Source organism: Monodelphis domestica, chromosome 2 (genome assembly GCF_027887165.1).
Source record: "Monodelphis domestica isolate mMonDom1 chromosome 2, mMonDom1.pri, whole genome shotgun sequence".
In the NCBI taxonomy this organism is placed as follows: domain Eukaryota; kingdom Metazoa; phylum Chordata; class Mammalia; order Didelphimorphia; family Didelphidae; genus Monodelphis; species Monodelphis domestica.
The window spans coordinates 363,615,981-363,637,542 of NC_077228.1; the positions used below are offsets into that span (position 1 = coordinate 363,615,981).

A 21,562-nucleotide genomic window follows, 5' to 3' on the forward strand; every position below is an offset into this window, starting at 1 on the left:
ATTCATTTGTGAATCCATCTGTACCTGGGGATTTTTTCTTAGGGAGTTCTTTGATGGATTGTTCAATTTCTTTTTCTTATATGGGGTTGTTTAGGTAATCTATTTCTTCCTCTGTTAGTCTAGGCAATTTCTATTTTCTAAGTATTCATCCTTATCACCTAGATTGCCATATTTGTTGACATATAATTGGGCATAATAGTTTTTAATGATTGCCTTAATTTCCTCTTCATTAGAGGTGAAGTATCCCTTTTCATCTCGGATACTGTCAAATTGGTTTTCCTCTTTCCTTTTTTTAATTAAACTGACCAGTACTTTGTTTATTTTGTTTTTTCAAAGTACGAGCTTCCAGTCTTATTTTTTAAACCAATAGTTCATTGACTTTCAATATTTTATTAATTTTTCCTTTGAATTTTAGGATCTCTAATTTAGTCTTCATTTGAGGATTTTTAATTTGTTCACTTTCTAGTTTTTTAATTTGCATGCCCAATTCATTGACCTCTGCCCTATCTAATTTGTTAATATATGAACTCAAGGATATAAATTTCCCCCTAAGTACTGCTTTAATTGCATCCCTTAGGTTTTGAAAGGATGTCTCGTCATTGTAATTTTCTTCAATGAAGTTATTAATTGTTTCTATGATTTGTTCTTTAACAGGATTTGGAGAATCATATAGTTTAATTTCCAATTAATTTTTAATTTACCTCTCCATGTGCCCTTACTAATGATTATTCTCATTGCATTGTGATCTGAGAAGGTTACATTCATTTTTTTTCTGCTCTTTTGCACTTGTTTTGCAATGTTTTTATGCCCTAATACATGGTCAATTTTTGTGAATGTACCATATGCTGCTGAAGAGAAGGTGTATTCCTTTTGGTCCCTATTTATTTTTCTCCACATATCTACCAACTCTAATTTTTGTAATATTTTATTCACTTTTCTTCCCTCTTTCTTATTTATTTTTTGTTTTGATTTATCTAGTTTGGATAGAGGAAGGTTCTAATCTCCCAGTAGTATAGTTTTTCTATTTCATCCTTGAGCTCTACTAGTTTCCCCTTTAAAAATTTGGATGCTCTGCCATTTTGTGAATACATGTTGAGTACTGATATTTCCTCATTGTCTATACTGCCTTTTATCAGGATGTAATTACCTCCCCTATATCTTTTAAGGAGATTTATTTTTACTTTAGCTTTGTCAGATATCATGATTGCAACTCCTGCCTTCTTTATATCAGTTGATGTCCAATAGATTTGGTTCCACCCTCTTACTTTCACCCTATGCTTATCTACCTTCCTCATGTGTGTTTCTTGTAGACAGCATATGGTAGGGTTTTGGATTCTAATCCACTCTGCTATTCACTTGCACTTATTGGGTGAGTTCATTCCATTCACATTTATAGTTATGATCATGAGCTGTGTATTTCCCAGTATTTTGATTTCTACTCCTTGTCTTGCCTTTTCTTCTTTCAGTATTTCCTTCTACACCAATGTTTGTTTATAATCAGTCCCTCTAGTTCCCACCCTTATTTTATTTCCCTTTCAAACCTCTCCCTTCTTATTCCACCCCTTATTTTCCTTGCAGTCTTTCTAAAACTACCCTACCCTCTCCCTCCCTTGTACTGCTTCCCTCCCCACCAGTCCATGTGTTACCCTTCTAGTACCCTATAGGGCATGAATCTATTCTCTGCCTTAATGGATGGGATTGTTCTTCCCTCTTTGGGTCAATTTCAATGCACATCAGAGTTGAGTATTTCCTGTCTCCAACCTCTTTACCCTTCCAGTGTATTGATATTCTCCCCCCCATCCCACCATGAGCTTCTTTCTGACATATAAATTGACCCCCTTTTGTTTCTTTTCACATTTCTTTTAGTATTAACCTCTTATTTTAGCTCTAGTTGTATATATATATATACATATGTATATGCATTTATGCATACATATATCTATATATCTATTTATGTATTGTCATTTCATCCTATACAGTTTGTCACTGATCCCTCTAAGTGTAATTTTTCTAGCTGCCCAGTTGATAATAACAATTTTTAAGAGTTCAAATGACCTCTTTTCTTATAGGGATACATATCATTTTAAATTTTTGAGTGTCTTAAAAAAACTTTTTTTGTTTTGTTTTACTTTTCCCCTCTTTTTTAATAACCTTTTTATGATTCTCTTGAGTTCTGTGTTTGGGCATCAAATTTTTATTCAGGTCTGGTTTTTTCTTTACAAATTCTTGGAATTATTCTATTTTGTTGAATGACCATACTTTTCCCTGTAAGAATGTAGTCTGCTTTTCTGGGTAGTTGATTCTTGGCTATAGAACTAGTTCCCTTGCTTTCTGGAATATCATATTCCATGCCTTTTGGTCCTTCAGTGTGGATGCAGCCAGATCCGGCATTGTCATTACTGTGGTTCTTTGATATCTGAATGACTTCTTCTTAGCAGCTTGTAATATCTTTTTTCTTGGTCTGATACTTCTTGAATTTCTCTATAACATTCCTGGGTGTTGTCAGTTGGGGATTAAGTACAGGAGGTGATCTGTGGATTCTTTCAATCTTCATTTTTCCCTCTTGTTATAGTTTTCTTGGATAAATACGTGTAGTATTATGTCCAGGCTTTTTTCTTTTGTCATGGTCTCCTGGTAGACCAATGATTCTTAAATTGTCTCTCTTTGAACTATTTTTTAAATCCTCTGTTTTGTGAATGAGATGCTTCATATTTTCCTCAATTTTTTTTATTCTTTTTGTTTTGCTTTATAGTGTCCTGCTGCCTTGTGAGGTCACTTAATTCTAGTTTTGTATTTTGGTTCTTAAAGACTGGATTTCATCCCTGGCTTTTTGGTCATCTTTCTCCTTCTGGTCTGCTTTTCTTTGGAGGTCATCTTTCATTCTCTTTACCTCATCTCTCATCTTCTTTGCCTCATTTTCAAGCTGGTTTGTTTTGGCTTTGAAGACACTATTTTCCATTTCCAGATGACTTATCTTAGTTTTTAAATTCTATTCCCAATTATCTTCAGCCTCTCTTAATTGTGTTTTCAATTTCATTTTGAGTTCTTACAAAGCCTATATCCAATTCGCTGGCATTTCTATTTTATTGTTTGCCTCCTCCTCTCTTCCATTTGCTCTTGGTTTGTTGCCTGTACAGAAGCTGTAGATTGTAATTTCTTTCTTCTTTTTCTGTTGTTTGCTCATATGAACCCCTTCTTTGTACCCTGTATTTTTCTGAGCTGTTGCTCCTCTCATTTTTTGATTTTGGGGTTTTCTGTCAGTCTTCCTGTTGGAGTTTTGACATAAGATCTCCTAGTGCAGTCTGTGTGGGAGGAGTGTTGGAGCTTGGAATTCCCTGAACTCTGAAGACTTTTGATGGGCTTAAGTTTAGCTGAATTGGGCTGGATGTACTCTGAGGCCAAAACCTCCTGAAAAGCTGGAGCAATATGGAGGATCTACGCTGCTCTGACCAGGCTGCCAGCTCTACGTTCCTACTCCAGCTCCTTCCCCACCACCTGTGTTGGATACTCTGAGCCTGGTACAGCCTTGCCCGCAATGTACACCCTCCAGATCAGCACCTTTATCCACCCAGAGGTTCCCGCTGCCTCTGGAGGCTTAGCACTCTAGGTGTGTGTGTGTGTGGGTGTTCCTGGGACCTTCCTCTGCCTTCTCCTTAATCCCGAATGTTCTTGGATTCTGACTTTGGGGGGGGGGGAGGGCATACCTTTTGAATTGAGTCCTGCAGGAGGGTTTCTTGGCTCTGTCTTGTTATTAGGTTTGATTTTCAGTCCCCTAGGAACATTCAGTTTGTGATTGGTAAGGAAGTGTTTTCAGAGGTCTGAACTTTTGCTGCTTCTGTGCAGCCATCTTGACTCCGCACTCCCCCCTGTATGTTGTTATTTTAAAGATATAACACCATTACATTTAATAGACTACTGTATATTAGAAACTTGCATTTTCTTTGCATTGGGAAGCAAATATTTTGTGTGGCTCATTTTATTGCAATATTCACTCTATTGTGGCAGTTTGGAATTGAATTTACAGTGTCTCTAAAGTGTCCTTGTATTTTTGTTAGTGGTTCTCTAGTCACACCTAGAATCAAAATCTCTGAGTCATCAATCATCCTTCTTTATCGTGTTCTTATTACCACCCCACAATGCTATTAAATTATGTCAATTATTCAAATTGACTTCAAGATCTGTCCCTTTTTAGTTTGTCTTGGCACCACCCTATTTCCAGTTCTCATTAAATTGTGCCTGTATTGTTGTAATTCTCTTTAATTGGTTTTCCTGCCTCCATATTCTCTCTTCCCTGTACTTCTTTATTTTTTTTTATCATGCCACTCTTCTCTCCAACAAAACCTTCCTTGAGTACCATTGTCTGTAAAAATTCTTTCTAATCCATAGCTAGTGCAACCAGTAATCTTGAAACTTGACATGGTGGATAGATAAGCTACTTCGTGTAATAGCCGTATGAAATGGAAGGAGGAGCCTGGTGGGAAGTTCCTCAGTCATCAGTGAATGGTATTTATTAGCAACACCACACCAATCCCTCAAGTTGAAAGAAGCTTCATATTAAGCAATCATTTGTACCTTTGGTGTATAGGATAAAAAAGCCATACTCTTTAATATTCAGGACCTTCTATAGTCAAACTTCTGTTTATCTTGCAGGTTTATTTCCTATTACTGTCCTTCATAAACCTACCTCCCTATATAAATATTTTTGTTTGTTCTTTTTTTAATTGAATTTGTCTTTTGTGCTTCTGGTCTTTTCCTCAAATCTTTAATGAATAATAAAATCATACCAGTGCTTTAACACTCAGGAAAAATTATGCTTCTTTATCTATCCCAGCTCACATGATCTCTCCTTCTTCTGAACTATGATAGTATTTATTGTCCATTTATCTTATATATTACTCATCATAATAGAGCCTTTTATTTTTATATTCATATGGCCCAATGAAATTGTAAGCTTGCCAAAGATAAGGAACATGCTTTACTTTCTTTATGTCCTCCACACCCTTCAGGGAATGTACATCTTGAAGATTCAGTAAATATTTAATTGTTGATGTTAATTTGTAGTTTTCTTGTTACATTGAAAATAACATGAGTTGATTGAGTCACTGATATCAAGAAAAGAGAACTTTGTACAATAAAAAGGCAAGAAAGGCTTTGATCTTAGAGCAGAGTGAAATTCTTCAGCATTTCAGAAGATTTGATTTAGTAATCATTTAAAAACCTCACATAGTGGAAACATATTTATTTCTAATCACATTGCTTAAATAAGTAGGTAGTAATAAATTATATGGTGATTAATTATAGTAGAAGTTATTAGGTGATTAATAAAGTGAATATTTTACATATAGTTATTACTTTTATAATCACAAATGTGATAAATTTTTTAGATTCTATGATTTTAGAATTGCAAAGGGTCATAGAAATGTAGTCCAACATCTTCATTTCATATTGAACAATAGTAAGAGTTAGTATTTACATAGAAATTTAAGGTGTATTTTTTTTGTCAATTTCAAACATTATTCCTTGGTTACAAAAATTATTTTCTATTCCTTCTTACCCTTCCCCTTCCCCTCCCATAGCTGATGTGCATTTGCACTAGGTATTGCATGTGTCCTTGATCAGAACCCATTTCTAAGTTGTTGGTATTTGCACTAGGATGTTCATTTAGAGTCTGTACCCCCAATCATATGCCCTTTGACCCATGTCATTTAGCAGTTTGTTTTCTTTGGTGTTTTCATTTGCACAGTTTTTCCTCTGAATGTCGATAGTGGTTTTTCTCCTGTACCCCTCCGGGTTGTACAATATCAATGCATTACCACTAATGGAGGAGTCCATTACATTCGATTGTATCACAGTGTATCAGTCTTTTTGTACAATGTTCTACTGGTTCTGCTCCTCTTGCTCTGCATCACTTCCTGGAGGTTGTTCCAGTCCTCATGGAATTCCTCTACTTTATTATTCCTTTGAGCAGAATAGTATTCCATCACCAACATATACCACAATTTGTTTAGCCATTCCCCAATTGAAGGGCATCCCCTCATTTTCCAATTCTTTGTCACCACAAAGAGCACAGCTATGAATAATCTTGTACAAGTCTTTTTCCTTATTATCTCTTTGGGGTACAAACCCAGCAGTGCTATAGTTGGATCAAAGAGCAGACAGTCTCTTAGCACCCTTTGGGCATAGTTCCAAATTGCCCTCCAGAATGGTTGGATCAATTCACAACTCCACCAGCAATGAATTAATGTCCCGACTTTGCCACATCCCCTCCAGCATTCACTGCTTTCCTCTGCTGTCATGTTGGCCAATCTGCTAGGTGTGAGGTGATTCCTCAGAGTTGTTTTGATTTGCATCTCTCTGACTATAAGAGATTTAGAACACTTTTTCTTGTGTTTATTAATGGTTTTGATTTCTTTGACTGAGAATTGCCTGTTCATGTCCCTTGCTCATTTATCAATTGGAGAATGGCTTGATTTTTTGTACAATTGATTTAGTTCTTTGTAATTTGAGTAATTAAACCTTTGTCAGAGGTTTTTGTCATGAAGATTGTTTCCCAATTTGTTATTTCCCTTCTGATTTTGGTTACATTGATTTTGTTTGTACAAAAACTTTTTAATTTGATGTAGTTGAAAATATTGATTTTCCATTTTGTGGCTCTTTCTAAGTCTTGCTTGGTTTTAAAATCTTTCCATTCCCAAAGATCTGATATGTATAGTATTCTGTGTTCACCTAGTTTACTTATAGTTTCCTTCTTTATGTTCAAGTTACTCACCCATTCTGAGTTTATCTTGGTGTAGGGTGTGAGGTGTTGATCCAAACCTAATCTCTCCCACACTGTCTTCCAATTTTCACAGCGGTTTTTATTGAATAGTGGATTTTTGTCCCAAAATTTGGGCTCTTTGGGTTTGTCATAAACTGTTTTGCTGAGGTCCCTTACCCCAAGTCTATTCCATTGATCCTCCTTTCTATTTCTTAGCCAGTACCAAATTGTTTTGATGACCACTGCTTTATAGTATAGTTTGAGATCTAGGATTGCAAGACCACCTTCCCCCCTCCCCCCTTTTTTCATTATTTCCCTGGGTATTCTTGATCTTTTGTAAATTTGTTATGTTTTTTTTTTTCTAATCCAGTAAAGAAATTTTTTAGAAGTTTGATGGATATGGACTAAATAAATAGATAAGTTTGGGTAGGGTGGTCATTTTTACTATGTTAGCTCATCCTACCCATGAGCAGTTAATATTTTTCCAATTGCTCAGAACTAGTAATAATTGTCTGGAAAGTGTTTTGTAGTTTTGTTCATATAGTTCCTGTGTGTGGGTTTATTTTGTATCCTGCAACTTTGCTAAAGTTGTTGATTATTTTGACTAGTTTTTTAGTTGATTCTCTAGGGTTCTTTAAGTAGAGCATCATGTCAACTGCAAAGAGTGATAGCTTGGTTTCCTTATTGCCAATTTTAATACCTTCAATTTATTTTTCTTCTCTAATTGCTACTGCTAGTGTTTCTAGTACAATGTTCAATAATAGAGGTGATAACGGGCATCCTTCTTTTACTCCTGATCTTATTGGGAATGCATCTATTTTATCCCCATTGCATATCATGTTGGTTGATGGTTTTATTATTTTTAGGAAAGACCCTTCTATTCCTATACTTCCTAGTGTTTTCAATAGGATCGGGTGTTGTATTTTGTCAAAGGCTTTTTCTGTGTCTATTGAGATAATTGTGTGGTTTTTGTTGGTTTGCTTGCTGATATGGTCAATTATATAGATGGTTTTTCTAGTTTTGAACCATCCTTGCATTCCTGGTATAAATCCTAACTGATCATACTGCATATCCCTCCTGATCACTTGCTGGAGTCTTTTTGCTAGTATCCTACTGAAGATTTTTGTATCTATATTCATTAAGGATATTGGTCTATAGTTTTCTTTCTCTGTTTTTGACCTGCCTAGCTTTGGAATCAGTACCATATTTGTGTCATAAAAGGAATTTGGTAGAATCCCCTCTTTGCTTATATTGTTAAATATTTTATATAGTATTGGGATTAGCTGTTCTTTGAATGTTTGATAGAATTCACTTGTCAATCCATCTGTAGCTTGGGATTTTTTCTTAGGAAGTTCTTTGATGGCCTGTTCAATTTCTTTTTCCAATATGGAATGGTTTAAAAATTCTATTTCTTCTTCTGTTAATCTAGGCAATTTATATTTTTGTAAATATTCATCCATATCACCTAGATTGTCATATTTATTGCCATATAGTTGGGCAAAATAGTTTTTAATAATTTCCTTAATTTCCTCTTCTTTGGAGATGAGGTTCCCTTTTTCATCTGATACTGTTAATTTGGTTTTCTTCTTTCCTTTTTTTAATTAGATTGACCACTACTTTGTCTATTTCGTTTTTTCAAAATACCAACTTGTAGTCTTTTTTATTAGTTCAATGGTTCTGTCACTTTCAATTTTATTGATTTCTTCCTTAATTTTTAGGATCTCTAATTTGGTTTTCTTCTGCTGATTTTTAATTTGTTTGCTTTCAAGTTTCTTGATTTGCACGACCAATTCATTAACCTCTGCCTTCCCTAATTTGTTAATATATGAACTCAAGGATATAAAAATTTCCCTGAATACTGCTTTGACTGCATCCCATCAGGTTTCAAAGGTTGTCTCATCATTGTCATTGTCTTCAATGAAATTATTAATTGTTTCTATGATTTGTTCTCTAACCGATTTTGGAGAATCATATTATTTAATTTCAATTAATTTTTTATTTGTCTCTCCATGTACCCTTACTGATCGTTATTTTTATGGCCTTATTATCTGAAAAGGTTGCATTTATTATTGCTTCTTATTTGCATTTGTATGCCATGTTTTTATGACCTAGTATATGGTCAGTCTTTGTGAATGTACCATGTGCTGCTGAAAAGAATGTGTATTCCTTAATGTCCCTATTTATTTTTCTCCATATATCTATTAACTCTAATTTATCTAAGATTTCATTCACCTCTTTTACCTCTTTCTTATTTATTTTTTTATTTGATTCATCTAAATTTGATAGTTGTAGGTTTAGGTCTCCCACTAGTATAGTTTTACTATCCATTTCCTCCAATTCTTCTACTTTCTCCATTAGAAATTTGGGTGCTATACCATTTGGTTCATACATGTTGATTAGTGATATTTCCTCATTATCTGTATTCCCTTTTATAAGTCTGTATTTACCTTCCCTATTCCTTTTAATCAGGTATATTTTTACTTTGGCTTTGTCAGATATCATAATTGCAACTCCTGCCTTCTTTCTATCAGTTGAGGCCCAACAGGTCTTTCTCCAACCTTTAGTTCTGAGCTTGGGAATATCTACTCGCCTCAAGTGTGTTTCTTGCAGACAGCATATGGTATGATTTTGGATTCTAATCCAGTCTTGTATTTGTCTATGTTTTATGGGTGAGTTCATTCCATTTATGTTCAAAGTTATGGTTTTCACTTGTGAATTCCCTAGCATTTTGATATCCTCTCCTAGTCCTCTCCTTTCTTCTTTTGCTATAACATTTTAAACCAGTAGTTTACTTTTAATCAATTCCCTTAATCCCCTCCCTTGATATGCTTCCCTTTCTGGTCCCTCTCTTTTTGTTACTTTCTTGTTGGATTTTTTTTTAGGATTTGCTAAGGTCCCTCCCCCCTCTCCTACCATCCCTTTTTCTACTCCCTTCCCCATACCCCTCTTAGTTTACCCTTCTCTTTTACCCTGTAGGATAAGGTATAATTCAGGATCCCAATGGATCTAGATGCTTTTCCCTCTCAGATTTGATTTTACTGAAAGTTAGGTTTAAGTATTACCTATTAGCACTCTCTTCCTCTCCTTTTAACAGTATTCTTCCCCTGCCCGTGAAACAGATTATTCTATTTATTTTATTTCTATTTCTTCAAGAATCTCTTGGTACCATCAATGATTCCCCCCGCCCTTTTTCTTTCTTTTTTCTTTTTTTTTGGTGCATATCACCTTAATGCTCCAATCTTTCCCTATGAGTGATTCTTCTAATTACTATAATCATGAATATAGTTTTTGAGCTTTATGAATAACATTTTCCCCATATGTTTATATGTATAATTTGATCTAATTGTAGCCCTTATAGAAGAGAGTTTGAATAAAAGAAAAAGAAACATTTTTCTTCTTTTCCCTTTCTTTCATATTTACCTTTTCATGGTTCTCTTGCTCTTTGTGTTTGGATATCAAATTTTCCCCTGAGTTCTGGTCTTTTCTTTACAAATACTTGGACATCTTCTATTTTGTTGAATGCCCTGGAAGTATATACTTTTCCCTGGAAGTATATAGTAAATTTTGATGGATAGGTGATTCTTGGTTGAAGACACAGTTCTCTTGCCTTTCTGAATATCGTGTTCCAGTTCTTGCGGTCCTTCAGTGTGGAATCTGCCAGGTCTTGTGTGATCCTGATTGGTGCTCCTTGACATTTGAATTGTCTTTTTCTTGGCATCTTGTAGAATTTTCTCCTTAGCCTGAAAGCTTTGGAATTTGGCAATTACATTCTTGGGAGTTGTCTTTTGGGGATTTAGTGTAGAGGGTGTTCTACGGACTCTTTCAATGTCTATTTCCCCACCTTGTTCTATAACATCAGGGCTGTTTTCTTGAATGATTTCTTATATTATAATGTCAGATTTTTGTTTATTTCTGGCTTTTCAGGTAGACCAATGATTCTCAGATTGTCTCTCCTTCCTCTGTCTTCCTGACCTGTCACCTTGTTAGTGAGATATTCTATATTTTCTTCTAATTTGTCAGTCTTTTGACTTTGTTTTTATTAATTCTTGCTGTTTTGCAAGTTCATTGTCTTCCAGTTGCCTAATTTTGGTCTTTAAGGCCTGGTTTTCCTTTTCAATCTGGTCTATCCTGCTTTTTTGATGCTTCCAGCTGTTTCTCCAATTGGGAGTTCTTGTCCCTCAGGTTGTTGTATTCTCTTTGCATTATTTCCCATTTTTCATGCCAGGAGGCTTCCATCTTTTTGATAACCTCCAATTTAAATTCTTCAAGAGCTTGTGGACAATTTCCATTTCTTTTGGAAGGTTTTGGAGCATTCATTTGCATTTCCTCTTCTGCTATTTCCTCTGTAGTCTGTATTTTTCCTCAGTAAAAACTATCCAAAGTCAACTCCTTCTTGCTTTTCTTGGTGTTGGGAAGTTGTTCCTGGGCACTGTTTGCCATCTCTATGGTTTTTCCTTCCCTTTTCAGTCAGAAATATGAGTGAGGAGGACTGGCTCTCTGTGTATGCAAGGCTTTTGCCTCAGGCAACTCTCCATTCTTCACAGCTGGGCTACCTTCTTGGGGGTGCCCAAAGCCTGTGCTCCCTTGCCTGCTGGCATTTTAGGTGTTATTGCTCTCAGGGGTAAGTCCTTATTGGTCTTAGTCAACTCCCAAGACCTATAGGTGTCCCCTGCTTACTTCAGGGGTGCCATTCTCACACTTGTTGATTATGGCGTGCTGCTTCTAAGCGTCCAAGATCTGAGCTCCCATGCCTGCCTGCTCAGGTTTCAGGTATTACTGCTCTCAGGGGTAAGTCCTTGGTGGTCTTAGTCAGATCCCAAGACCTTGAGCTGCCTGTTGCTCACTCCAGGGTTGCCCCTCCCTCACTCATTGATTTTGGGGCATGCTGAATTTAACTCTGGCTCTGTAGGTGTTGTGGGGGAGGGTAGATCAGCTCAAGTTTTTGGTGGGAGCTTTTTTGTTCCCTTATAGTGTGGAAATGCCCGAATCCCATGTACCTCAATGCTGCACGCTACTGTAGAGTCCCTCCGTTCTTACGCTTTTTGGGGGGTCTTTTGAGGTCGTCTATATCATTGGCTCTGAGGAGGGGAAGTGAGCTGTGTCTAATCTGCCACCATGCTTACCTGGAAGTCTCTAAGTTTTTTTTAAAGTGCTTATAAATATTACCTTAGATAGCCATAAGTTTTTTTAGGGTCATACAGAGGGGTAGTGTATAAAGATTTGTACTCAGATCTTCCTGACTTCATTTCCAGAACTCTAACCATTGTGCCATCTACCTGAGGAAACTGAGACCCTTGAATGTTGCAAATGTGATATCTGAAGGGAAATAACAATTGAGATGACAGTGGCCTTGAATGTTGTTTACCATCTCATCTTTTCACTTTTCAAAGTGCTTTGCAAAATTTAAACTAACATGTAAATCTAGCTATTGTTATTATTTTTAATATTAAGCAATGATAAAGCATTGTTCTCATTTAGGACAGGGCATGCAAAACATTTTCTGAACATATTCATTTTATTATATTTCATTTCTCTATAATGTTTTTGTAGCTATATCTATAACCTACATCTGTAACTCCATTATTATTAGAATGGATTTTTGAATGAGTCAAATAAAATACCTTAGTTGTACAATCAGTTGTATAGCCTAAAAGAAGAAAGAAACCAAAGAATTCTGACATAATTTGTGAGATATTTCAGTGTGATTTTAAATTTAACTGTATATACCCAAGATACCTCATTTCAAATGTGTTTTTCTTTGATTGCTAGCTCCATCAACTACTTACTTTGATATTTGTTTAAGCTGGCTTAAGTTGTTAACCATTCCTGCTATTGACCTCGAGTGACATCAGTTCCATTCATGCTATCTGTTGCCTAGGCCAAATTTAACTGGTATGATTCCAATTTCCAGCCTTACACTCATGCTATCATCCTTCCCTGTTCTGGCTCCCAACATTACCTCTAAGATCTGGGAATTGGCTTCTGTCCATTTTTAGCAGATGGAGAAACAAACAGCAATGTCAAACTGTTATTGTCAGGATTTTTAGCTTTCCTATATTTTAATCTTACCAGTCTCCAGATTTCATGGTTGTATTTAAGGCAATAGTGGGTTAGATAAGTACTGGCCCAAGAAACTTGGAAGACCAAGATAGGAAAGGCTAGTGGAGTTAACTTTCCTAATTTATAAATGAGGAAACTAAAGCATAGAGCGATTAAGGAATTTGAGGATTGATTTGAACTATTTTTTTTTTCTGATTCTGAGTCTTCTATGCCATGCTGCCTAAATACTTACAGTCCTTTAAAGTTCAATTCTACAAAATGATAACTAAATAGACAGTCCTTATTTTCTACCTACTGATAGTTTTATCAGGATACATTGGCTTGTCATAATGAATGCACCTAGAAAATGCTGTTTGCCATTCTGTGTATCTATTTGTCCAATTAAATGGGAATTTTTCTTTAGACCTATACTTTGGGGTTGATGTGAATGGATCTCCAGATGTTCAGAGGGGCAGCATGCCTTCATCTCATATGCCTTTCTTTGTCTACCCCCTCTGTAAACATTCAGAGTTTCTTTATTGAGAAAAATTCAAATAGTTGAATTTTAGTTAATAGTACATATTAGTTGAATCTTTATTTAAAATAACAATATACCAATCTTCTTTTTTTCCCCTATCAGGACCTCTTTGCTCTTGATGTGGAACCCTACCGATACAGTGGTGTTAACATGACAGGGTTCAGAATCTTAAATACTGAAAATAGTCAAGTTTCATCCATTATTGAAAAATGGTCAATGGAACGACTGCAGGCACCTCCTAAGCCCGATTCAGGTTTGCTGGATGGATTTATGACGGTATGAATACCCATTTACAGTTTAGTTTGTGTGTTTCTGTGTAATACTGAATGTATTATGAAAACCTTAGGACTGGGATGTTAATTTGGCCTATATCATAAGCATGATGTTAAAATGATTTCTAGTGAGTACAGTCTTGTCTATAACCATTTTTACATTAGGGTGTGTTTTTATCCAAGTGTCTAAAAGGGGTTTATATGGAATTAATGGAATGCTACCGTGTATACAGGCCCTCTATTGAAAAGAATTCAGTGTTGTATTCCTAGAAAAAAAAAAGTGCAGTGAAGAAAATATTCCAATCTTTAACTGATACCTCTTATAATACTGGTTTCTGACAGATGATTTGTATTTCATAACCCAATTTCCACATGTTCAACATACTCTTTAATATTCACTTGAACCTAATAGTGTCTGATTTTTTTGAACTCAAGTACAATCTTAGACTAGATTTAGTAGGTATATTATGCAGTCTAATTGCAAAGACCTCTGTACTTATAAACTTGAGTAATACTGGATACCGACATGTTAGAAACAAACCATAAATGACCTGTATATTCATTAAAAAGTAATCCAGAAGCTTTGTATGTGTATCATTAGTGCATTTAACTAACACAGGAATTAGAGAATATTAATAATGAATTAAATCAGATTGGATAATATAAAAAATTCCAAACCTAGAAATTGAGAATTGAAATGTATCAGAATTCAATCATTTACATTTTCCAGGTGATGACTATGTATTCATTAGAAGCAGAAAAAAATCACACACAAAAAAAATTTTAAGAATACTTGGTATAACCCACCAGCGAGAGAGTTGCATCTGTTTTACCTTTTGGGTTCTATCCATTCAGTGACCTGCCAAGCATGACATTGGTACTGTTCCAAGATGAATAGATGTTGGTCCTTCTTAATGCCCACAATGATAAATCCTAAATACATATACACACTCACACACACAAACACACACATGCACACAGGCATGCACACACATTTTTTGGACATTTGTCTTTTGAAGACTATGGTACTAAAATTATTATGGTTTCTTAGAGTTTTATATTAGAAAAGTGACTTTCTGAAATTGTAGCATAGTTTGAAAGTAAATATTATCTCCCTGGGTTCAAATTCTGTTATTTTTAGATATATCACAAAAGGAGTTTTCAATTTACATGATTTACTAGGAAGGCTATTTTAATTTTAACTTAAGTCATAGGAGAAAAGCTAACAAAATTAAAAAAATGGTTTTAATTAAAATATGTCAGTTATTTTAACAATCCATTCATCCTTAATCCTGAAGTGATCATTATCATAATGAAAAAAGAACAGTGTAATCAAATTTAAAATATAGTATAATCTGGAAAATTATCATTACAAAGCATTTTGTTCTTAGACAGAAACCTTGTGGGTAAACCTTCTGTTGGAAACTTAATGTAGCATTGTTAAGAAGAGAATAAAATTTGAAAAATTAAACAATATTCCTTCTAATTCTTTAACCCACTCATTTTAAATATCATAGTTGTTGATGATATCCTAGAATTACAATATAGAATTTTTATTTCACATTTTTACAAATCCAAATGGAACAAACATTTCCATATAAAAAGAAAAAAGATGTTATACAAATGAATTCGTAGATCTCCTGTTTAACTTACTTTTCTTCAAATCTAAATAATTTAATATAGAATTTAATTTAAAGCTATTCTTATCTACATTTTTATATTGTGAGGCTAAGAAAAAAATGTCATTAGAGACATCTTGAATACGCTATAGGTGTGACATTGTTTTAATATTTGGAGAAAAGTCAATTATAAAGCCATAGTAACTAAGATTTTTGCACATTACCTCACCTCCAAATAAAACTACGATCTAGTAATGCAAGGATTAATGTGTACTTTCAACAGATCAATAAAAAATATTTATTAAATGACAACAAATATAAAATTATGCTAGGTATTTTTATATCAATTTAGAAAATATGGATCTACTTATTACTAGCTATTTTCACAGGCAATGTAAACATAGGCAAAGATAGAAAGAACGTTTTATCCAAATGTAAGGGAGTCTAAAAAAGGAGGAAGGATTTTCCAAAACAAGTTTTGCTTAATTTGGTTATTTTGATATTTATATTGAGTTAGAAAGTTGTATTTAAGAATAAAAAGGAAGGAAACAAAGACTGGTATATAGGAGGCATTTGGTCAATTTATTAGCTGTGGAATATTTTTTTCCTTAGCTATAGTAGGCTTCCAGGTCTAGATTAATCACTTCCCATTAGTGTACTATTCTGGATTTATGGATGATTTATTGGAGAGAGGGCACATATAAGAAAAGACAGCATCATATTGATTTCTCTCATGACCCCACAGTTGATAATCACTGTTTTTTGGTTGTTCTACTCTTTTATAATACAGTATATATTTGTAACAGGGACATGAATCTTTGCCATTTCCTTGGGGTGGGTTGACCTTTTCCCTCCCTTTTCCAGGCTTTCTCAAATAATACTAAGCTAATTTGCATGGCCTGCTGCAGAGGAAGATGGGAATGAATAGACAAATGGAATGGGAACTGAATTGCTGTCAACAAACTGCAAAACACTCAGTGGGAGAATCTAATGTGGGTAGGAGGCACACTGTCTAGCCACTGGGGGAAGGAAGAGGTAAATGGACGTGGACTCCCTCTGAGCCAGTCTGAAGCAGAAAATAGATACTCTTGAATAGGAAAGGTTTCTGTTGTTACCAGAGGAGTTATTACTTTTGTAGGGAAGGGCTGTGGGACCTGTGTGTGAAAAATAGGAAATATTTAGACCTTGGGTGAGAAAGGGATGAAAAGTTTTATATGACTAGAAAGATTCTGATATTGGAATCATGAAAGAGATGTAATACTATTTTGTGGTAATCCCTTCATGATCCAGCTGCTTGAAAGTGGCACTGTCTCCTGGGAAGGAAAAGTAAACACAGGGAACAGCAAAGCTAAACTTGAGGACAATGAGAGTGGCAAAAAACACCGTCTGGAAGCAGTGGGTAGTCCCCAAAGCCAGATAGATACATGATGCGTGCCAGGAATTAGGGGCAGCTAGGTGGCGAAGTAGATACAGTGCCCACGAGGCCTGGAGTTTTGACTGACCTGAACTCAGATCTGGCCTTAGACAGATCCCGGGAAAATCATTTAACTCTGTTTGCCTCAGTTTCCTCATCTGCAAAATGGAATGGAAAAGGAAATGGCAAACCAGTCTGGTATGGTTGCCAAGAAAACCCTAAAAGGGATTCACAAAGAATCAGAGGCCTGAAATGACAGAACACAAAGATAGTACATTAATGTAGCATCATGGAAAGATAGCTAAATAATGACAAAAAGGGCCTATTCAGTGATAGTAAAGCATTGTGTCACTGAATTTAGAAATCCATGAAGGAAAGACCATTAAAACATCGAGAAAACACAAAGCTCAAACACACAAGAATAAATCCCAACTCCTTACTCCTTTATGGGATCTGCCAAATGGTATTATTATCCTTTGACAGGGCTGTCTGGGTTCCATGGAGGTGGGGTGAAGTGATGTAGAGGCCAAATGGAAAGGGGGAAAGGGTCTTGACTCTCCAATGAATCCTCAGGGCCCCTATCCTGACAACTACCCTGAACAGTGCCTGAAGGGAGTCAGAGGGGAGTAGAAAGAGTGACTCATGGTAGCATAGTCTCAAATGTGAGTCTTTTGCTGTTAAAATAAAAAATAAAATCTATTTTGTGTTTTGAACCTTGTAATGCTTATTCATAGGATCATAGATCTGGGGCTATATGGGACAGACGCCATCTAGTCTGATATCTTTATTTCACAGATGAGGAAAAAGAGACTTAAAGAGGCTAAAGGACATGCTCAGTGTTGCACAGGTAGTAAGGATTAATAATGGGATATAAGACTAGGGCCCACTAACTCCAATTATAATTTTTCCTGTCCCCTGCTGCCTCAATCTATCATCCATTTGCTTCTTGGGTTTTTGGTAATCCTATTTCTTTCAGGATTATAGTATTCCACATTTCACAGCCATATAATGGTACCAAAAGATTATTTGTATTAAAAGAAATAAGCTTTTATGGCAGTGAATGATTTGGGTGCCATTTATTGAGAACACTATTACATTTTCCCAGATATGTTCTAGCCCAGGTTCATCAAATAGCAAAAAATTGGTAAATCAGAGAAAGACCTATCTATCCTATCTACCACCTTTCTGTTAATTTCATTAAATATTACATTTACTCAGAAAATTATGTGTGAAAAAATGTTAGTATCCACTTATAGGATTACATCAGAGTGGCATGCCATGATTATAAAGTAGAATATAAGAGTCGACCCATGGAAATAGACACAGACTGCTAATGAAGATGTGGGAGATATCTTACCTGGATGAATGGAAATATTCTTGCCTCTATTTCATGCCTTCTTTTTTAGGGAGGTTTATTGGTAAAAAATTCTCACCTGCTCTGAATGGTACTATATTTTCACTAGGAGAGGTCAAAGGACTGATAAGCCTCTCGTTACTTCAACAGAGAATTATGTCCTAATAAAATAACAATATTCCTATCTTTCAATATCTAACACCTTCAATGATGATATATTCTTTTCAATGTTACAAAGAAATCAGATTTTCAGCAAAGCTCCTGGTGTCTGAAACTGGCCTATCAGTGAATATGTAAGTCACTAAGTAAGGACACAACTCATTAATGCTGCCACCCTTACCTTCTATCTCAGAGATGTACATATTTTTGAAAGATAAATTAAAGATAACATTTTTAATAAATCTGATTTCTTGACAGTTTATATACATATATTAAAAACAACTTCTTGCCATATACAACAAAGAATTAAATTCATTTGAGAATTCTTAATTACCCCTTCAGTTAACTCCACAAGTTTTTTTCTTATGGAGATAATAGCTCATCATCTAATAGCCATTTTATGTTCAGTTATCTAAATTTTAATTTGTTAATTTAATTTATTAATTTAAATTTGTAACCTATTTTGTTGTTGCCTTTTCCTGCAAATCATAACTTGATTGTCATATAGGATGAAGGGAACTTAGAGATCTTTTAATCACATTAATCACATAACCACAAATTTGAGAGCTGGAAGGGACATCAGTGGACATTAAGTCCAACCCCTTCAATTCCACATGAGGAAACTGAAGCACAGAGGTGAGTGAATGGCTTGCCCAAGGTCAGGCAAGCTAGAAGAGGCAGAGCTGGAATTTGTTTCCAAATCCTCTGTTTTTAAACCTGGATCTCTTTCTGCTGTACCATGTCGCTTCCAAATAGAGTGACCAGACCTGCTATGTCAGTGGTATAGATAATTCACAAGGAAGAAACTCCCTCCTCCAATGTGGATCTGAACCTGTTCTAATATTTAAAGGCTTTAGAGAGTTGTCTCAGGCATGGAGAGCATGACTTCCTAAAAGTGATGGAACCCAGGATATATCAGAGGCAGTACTTGAACCCAGTTCTTTCTGGCTTCAAGGCCAACTCTGTCTTCTTTACCACAGTGCCTCTTTTCTCACTTTATTCAAACTATGTTACACTAAAATTTTTAATTTGAGTTTTAAAATATAGATAGGTTGACAATATCCGTTTATAAACTTGAATAAAATGATAGGATTTAAACTTAGAAGCAACGTTAGTGGTCACAGAGTTTATCAGTGGAAGGATTATAGAGGTTATTTTTTATATTAGGAAGCAACATTTTAGGGTAGAAAGAGACATGGATTTGGAATTGGAGGATTTGGATTCAAATCCCAGCTCTGTAGAATCTAGCTTGTCTGACTTTGGGCAAGCCATTCACTCACCTCTGTGCTTCAGTTTCCTCATCTGAAAGTGAAGGGATTGGACTAATCTATAGAGATTACAAACTCATTTTACAGATAAGAAATTGAGGCCCAGGGAAATTAATTTTCTTGTCCTAAGCACATGGATATTAGGCAACAGAGCCAGGATTTCTTTCTGGGTCCTCTGTCTTAAGATCCAGTATGTTTTCTACTACACTAGATAATCCTTCTAGTATAAAATAAAATGCCTTCATAGTTTGATCAAAACTATAATTACTTTCAGGGCAGTTAGGTAGCAGAGTGGATAGAGTGCCAGACCTGGAGTTGAGGGGACCTTGGTTCAAATCTGGCCTCAGATATAACCTAGCTGTGTGACCCTGGGCAAGTCACTTAACCTCAGTGGCCTGATCTTTGATGTTCTTCTGTCTTATAACTGATACTAATGCAGAAGGTAAAAGTTTAAAAAAATAGCATTAGCAGAGTGAAACAAGCAGAAATGGGAGAACACTGTACAGAGTAAGAACAATATTGTACAATGGTCAACTGTGAAAGTAATGTGATTCAGGACAGTTCTGAAGAGCTTATGAAAAAGAATGAAATGGGATGAAGATCAAGACATATTTTTCACATTAGTTTATTATTTTATTTGGAGGTTTTAGTTTTATATGGCTATTCCCTTAGCACAGTTACCAATATGGAAGTTTATTTTGCATGATAATACATGTATAACCCAGATCAAATTGCTTACCATCTCATTTGGATCTTATAATTTTTTAAAACATGTTGAAAATTGTTGTTACATATAATTGGAAAAATAAAATATCTTTGAATAAAGAAAAATATAGCATCAATATCAGTACAAAATTTAAATTAAAAATATGAAATTGCTTTAATTATTCAGGACATAGTTATTTATAAGCAATATGACATAATTCAAACCCAAACAATCCCTCCTGCATATATGAACTTTAATTTTATTTCAATAATTTAGTTGTGTCATCTTCTTCATGACCCTTTGGTACACAGCACAATCCACTGGCTGTGGATTTTTCTTGGTAAAGATAGTAGTTTGCCATTTTCTTCACAGTCACATAGCTAGAGAGTGCCTAAGGCCCCATTTGAACTCAAGCCACTTTGCTGCCTCCAAGGCAAAAAAAGGTTAAATGACTTGCCCAGAATCACACAGTCAGTAACTGTCTGAGGATATATTGGAACTAGGGCTTTCCTAATCCCAGGCCCCAGCACCCTAGCCACTGAGCCAACTAATTTTATTAAGCAAGAGGAAATAATAGAATCAGTCCTATACACAAGTGACTGAAACTAGTCCACTGTTTGTAAAATCTTGTGAAATGATACTATCATTAAATATTTAATTTGGATTTCAATATACACTGCCATTGAATCTCTCCTTTGATATTTTATCATGGTATGGATATCATGCTGGGTTTTTGAAAGTTATACCAATGGTCTAAGGTTCTAGCAGGTGCTAGCAAGCTGGAAAAAAAGCTTTGAAAATGAACCTGGAGACAAATGGAGTTTCTGTTTTTTGAACATCAGTCTAAGTTTGGGGAGGCTTTCTGCATGGTGATGGATTTTTTGATCATATGTCTGGAAGATCTACTAAGTAGAAGAGTGGTTTTAATAAGCATCAGAGGAAGGACTATTCCTAATAGTGAAATCACTGGTTTTTGAAATATTCAGGGGATGAGCCTTTCTGTTCATGTGCTTCTGTTAGGACTTGGCCATCTGGAATTTTTAATTAGACTGATCTCTATTATTTGTGTTAAAAAAGAAGAAAATTGTCAGACCTGATCATTAGTTTACATTAAATATTAGAAGGGAATAAGGTACTACTGGGTCATTCAATAGTCAACCAAAGTAGATTTACTTGATTCTGGCATAAAAAAGATATTCAAAGAAGACACTAAAGCAGTGCTTTTAGCAGCTCAGGATGTGTGACTCTTCTGGTCTTGACATATCTATTAAATCTGGAGAGTCCCTTACTTACATAAGAGTTCCTTTTTATGCCTTTAGGGGACCAGGAAGCTAAGTCAAGTCTGGAAGTGAACTTCCTTCACTTCCTTCACTGCTTCAAAGGAAAGACCTTGAACTTTAACCCCCTGGTTCAAACAAGTTCAAGGGACAGCTTTT

At 35.3% G+C, this 21,562-nt stretch overlaps 1 protein-coding gene across 2 annotated transcripts in view; it reads left to right on the top strand.

The window, feature by feature from the left end:
* Window positions 1–21,562, top strand: part of GRIK2 (glutamate ionotropic receptor kainate type subunit 2) — an 819,862-nt gene that overhangs the window by 321,222 nt on the left and 477,078 nt on the right. For both annotated transcript variants that reach the window (XM_001367939.3, XM_056818623.1), the window contains one exon: window positions 13,437–13,610. In XM_001367939.3, the coding sequence (XP_001367976.1) occupies window positions 13,437–13,610 (174 nt within the window). The remainder of the gene's footprint in view (window positions 1–13,436; window positions 13,611–21,562) is intronic.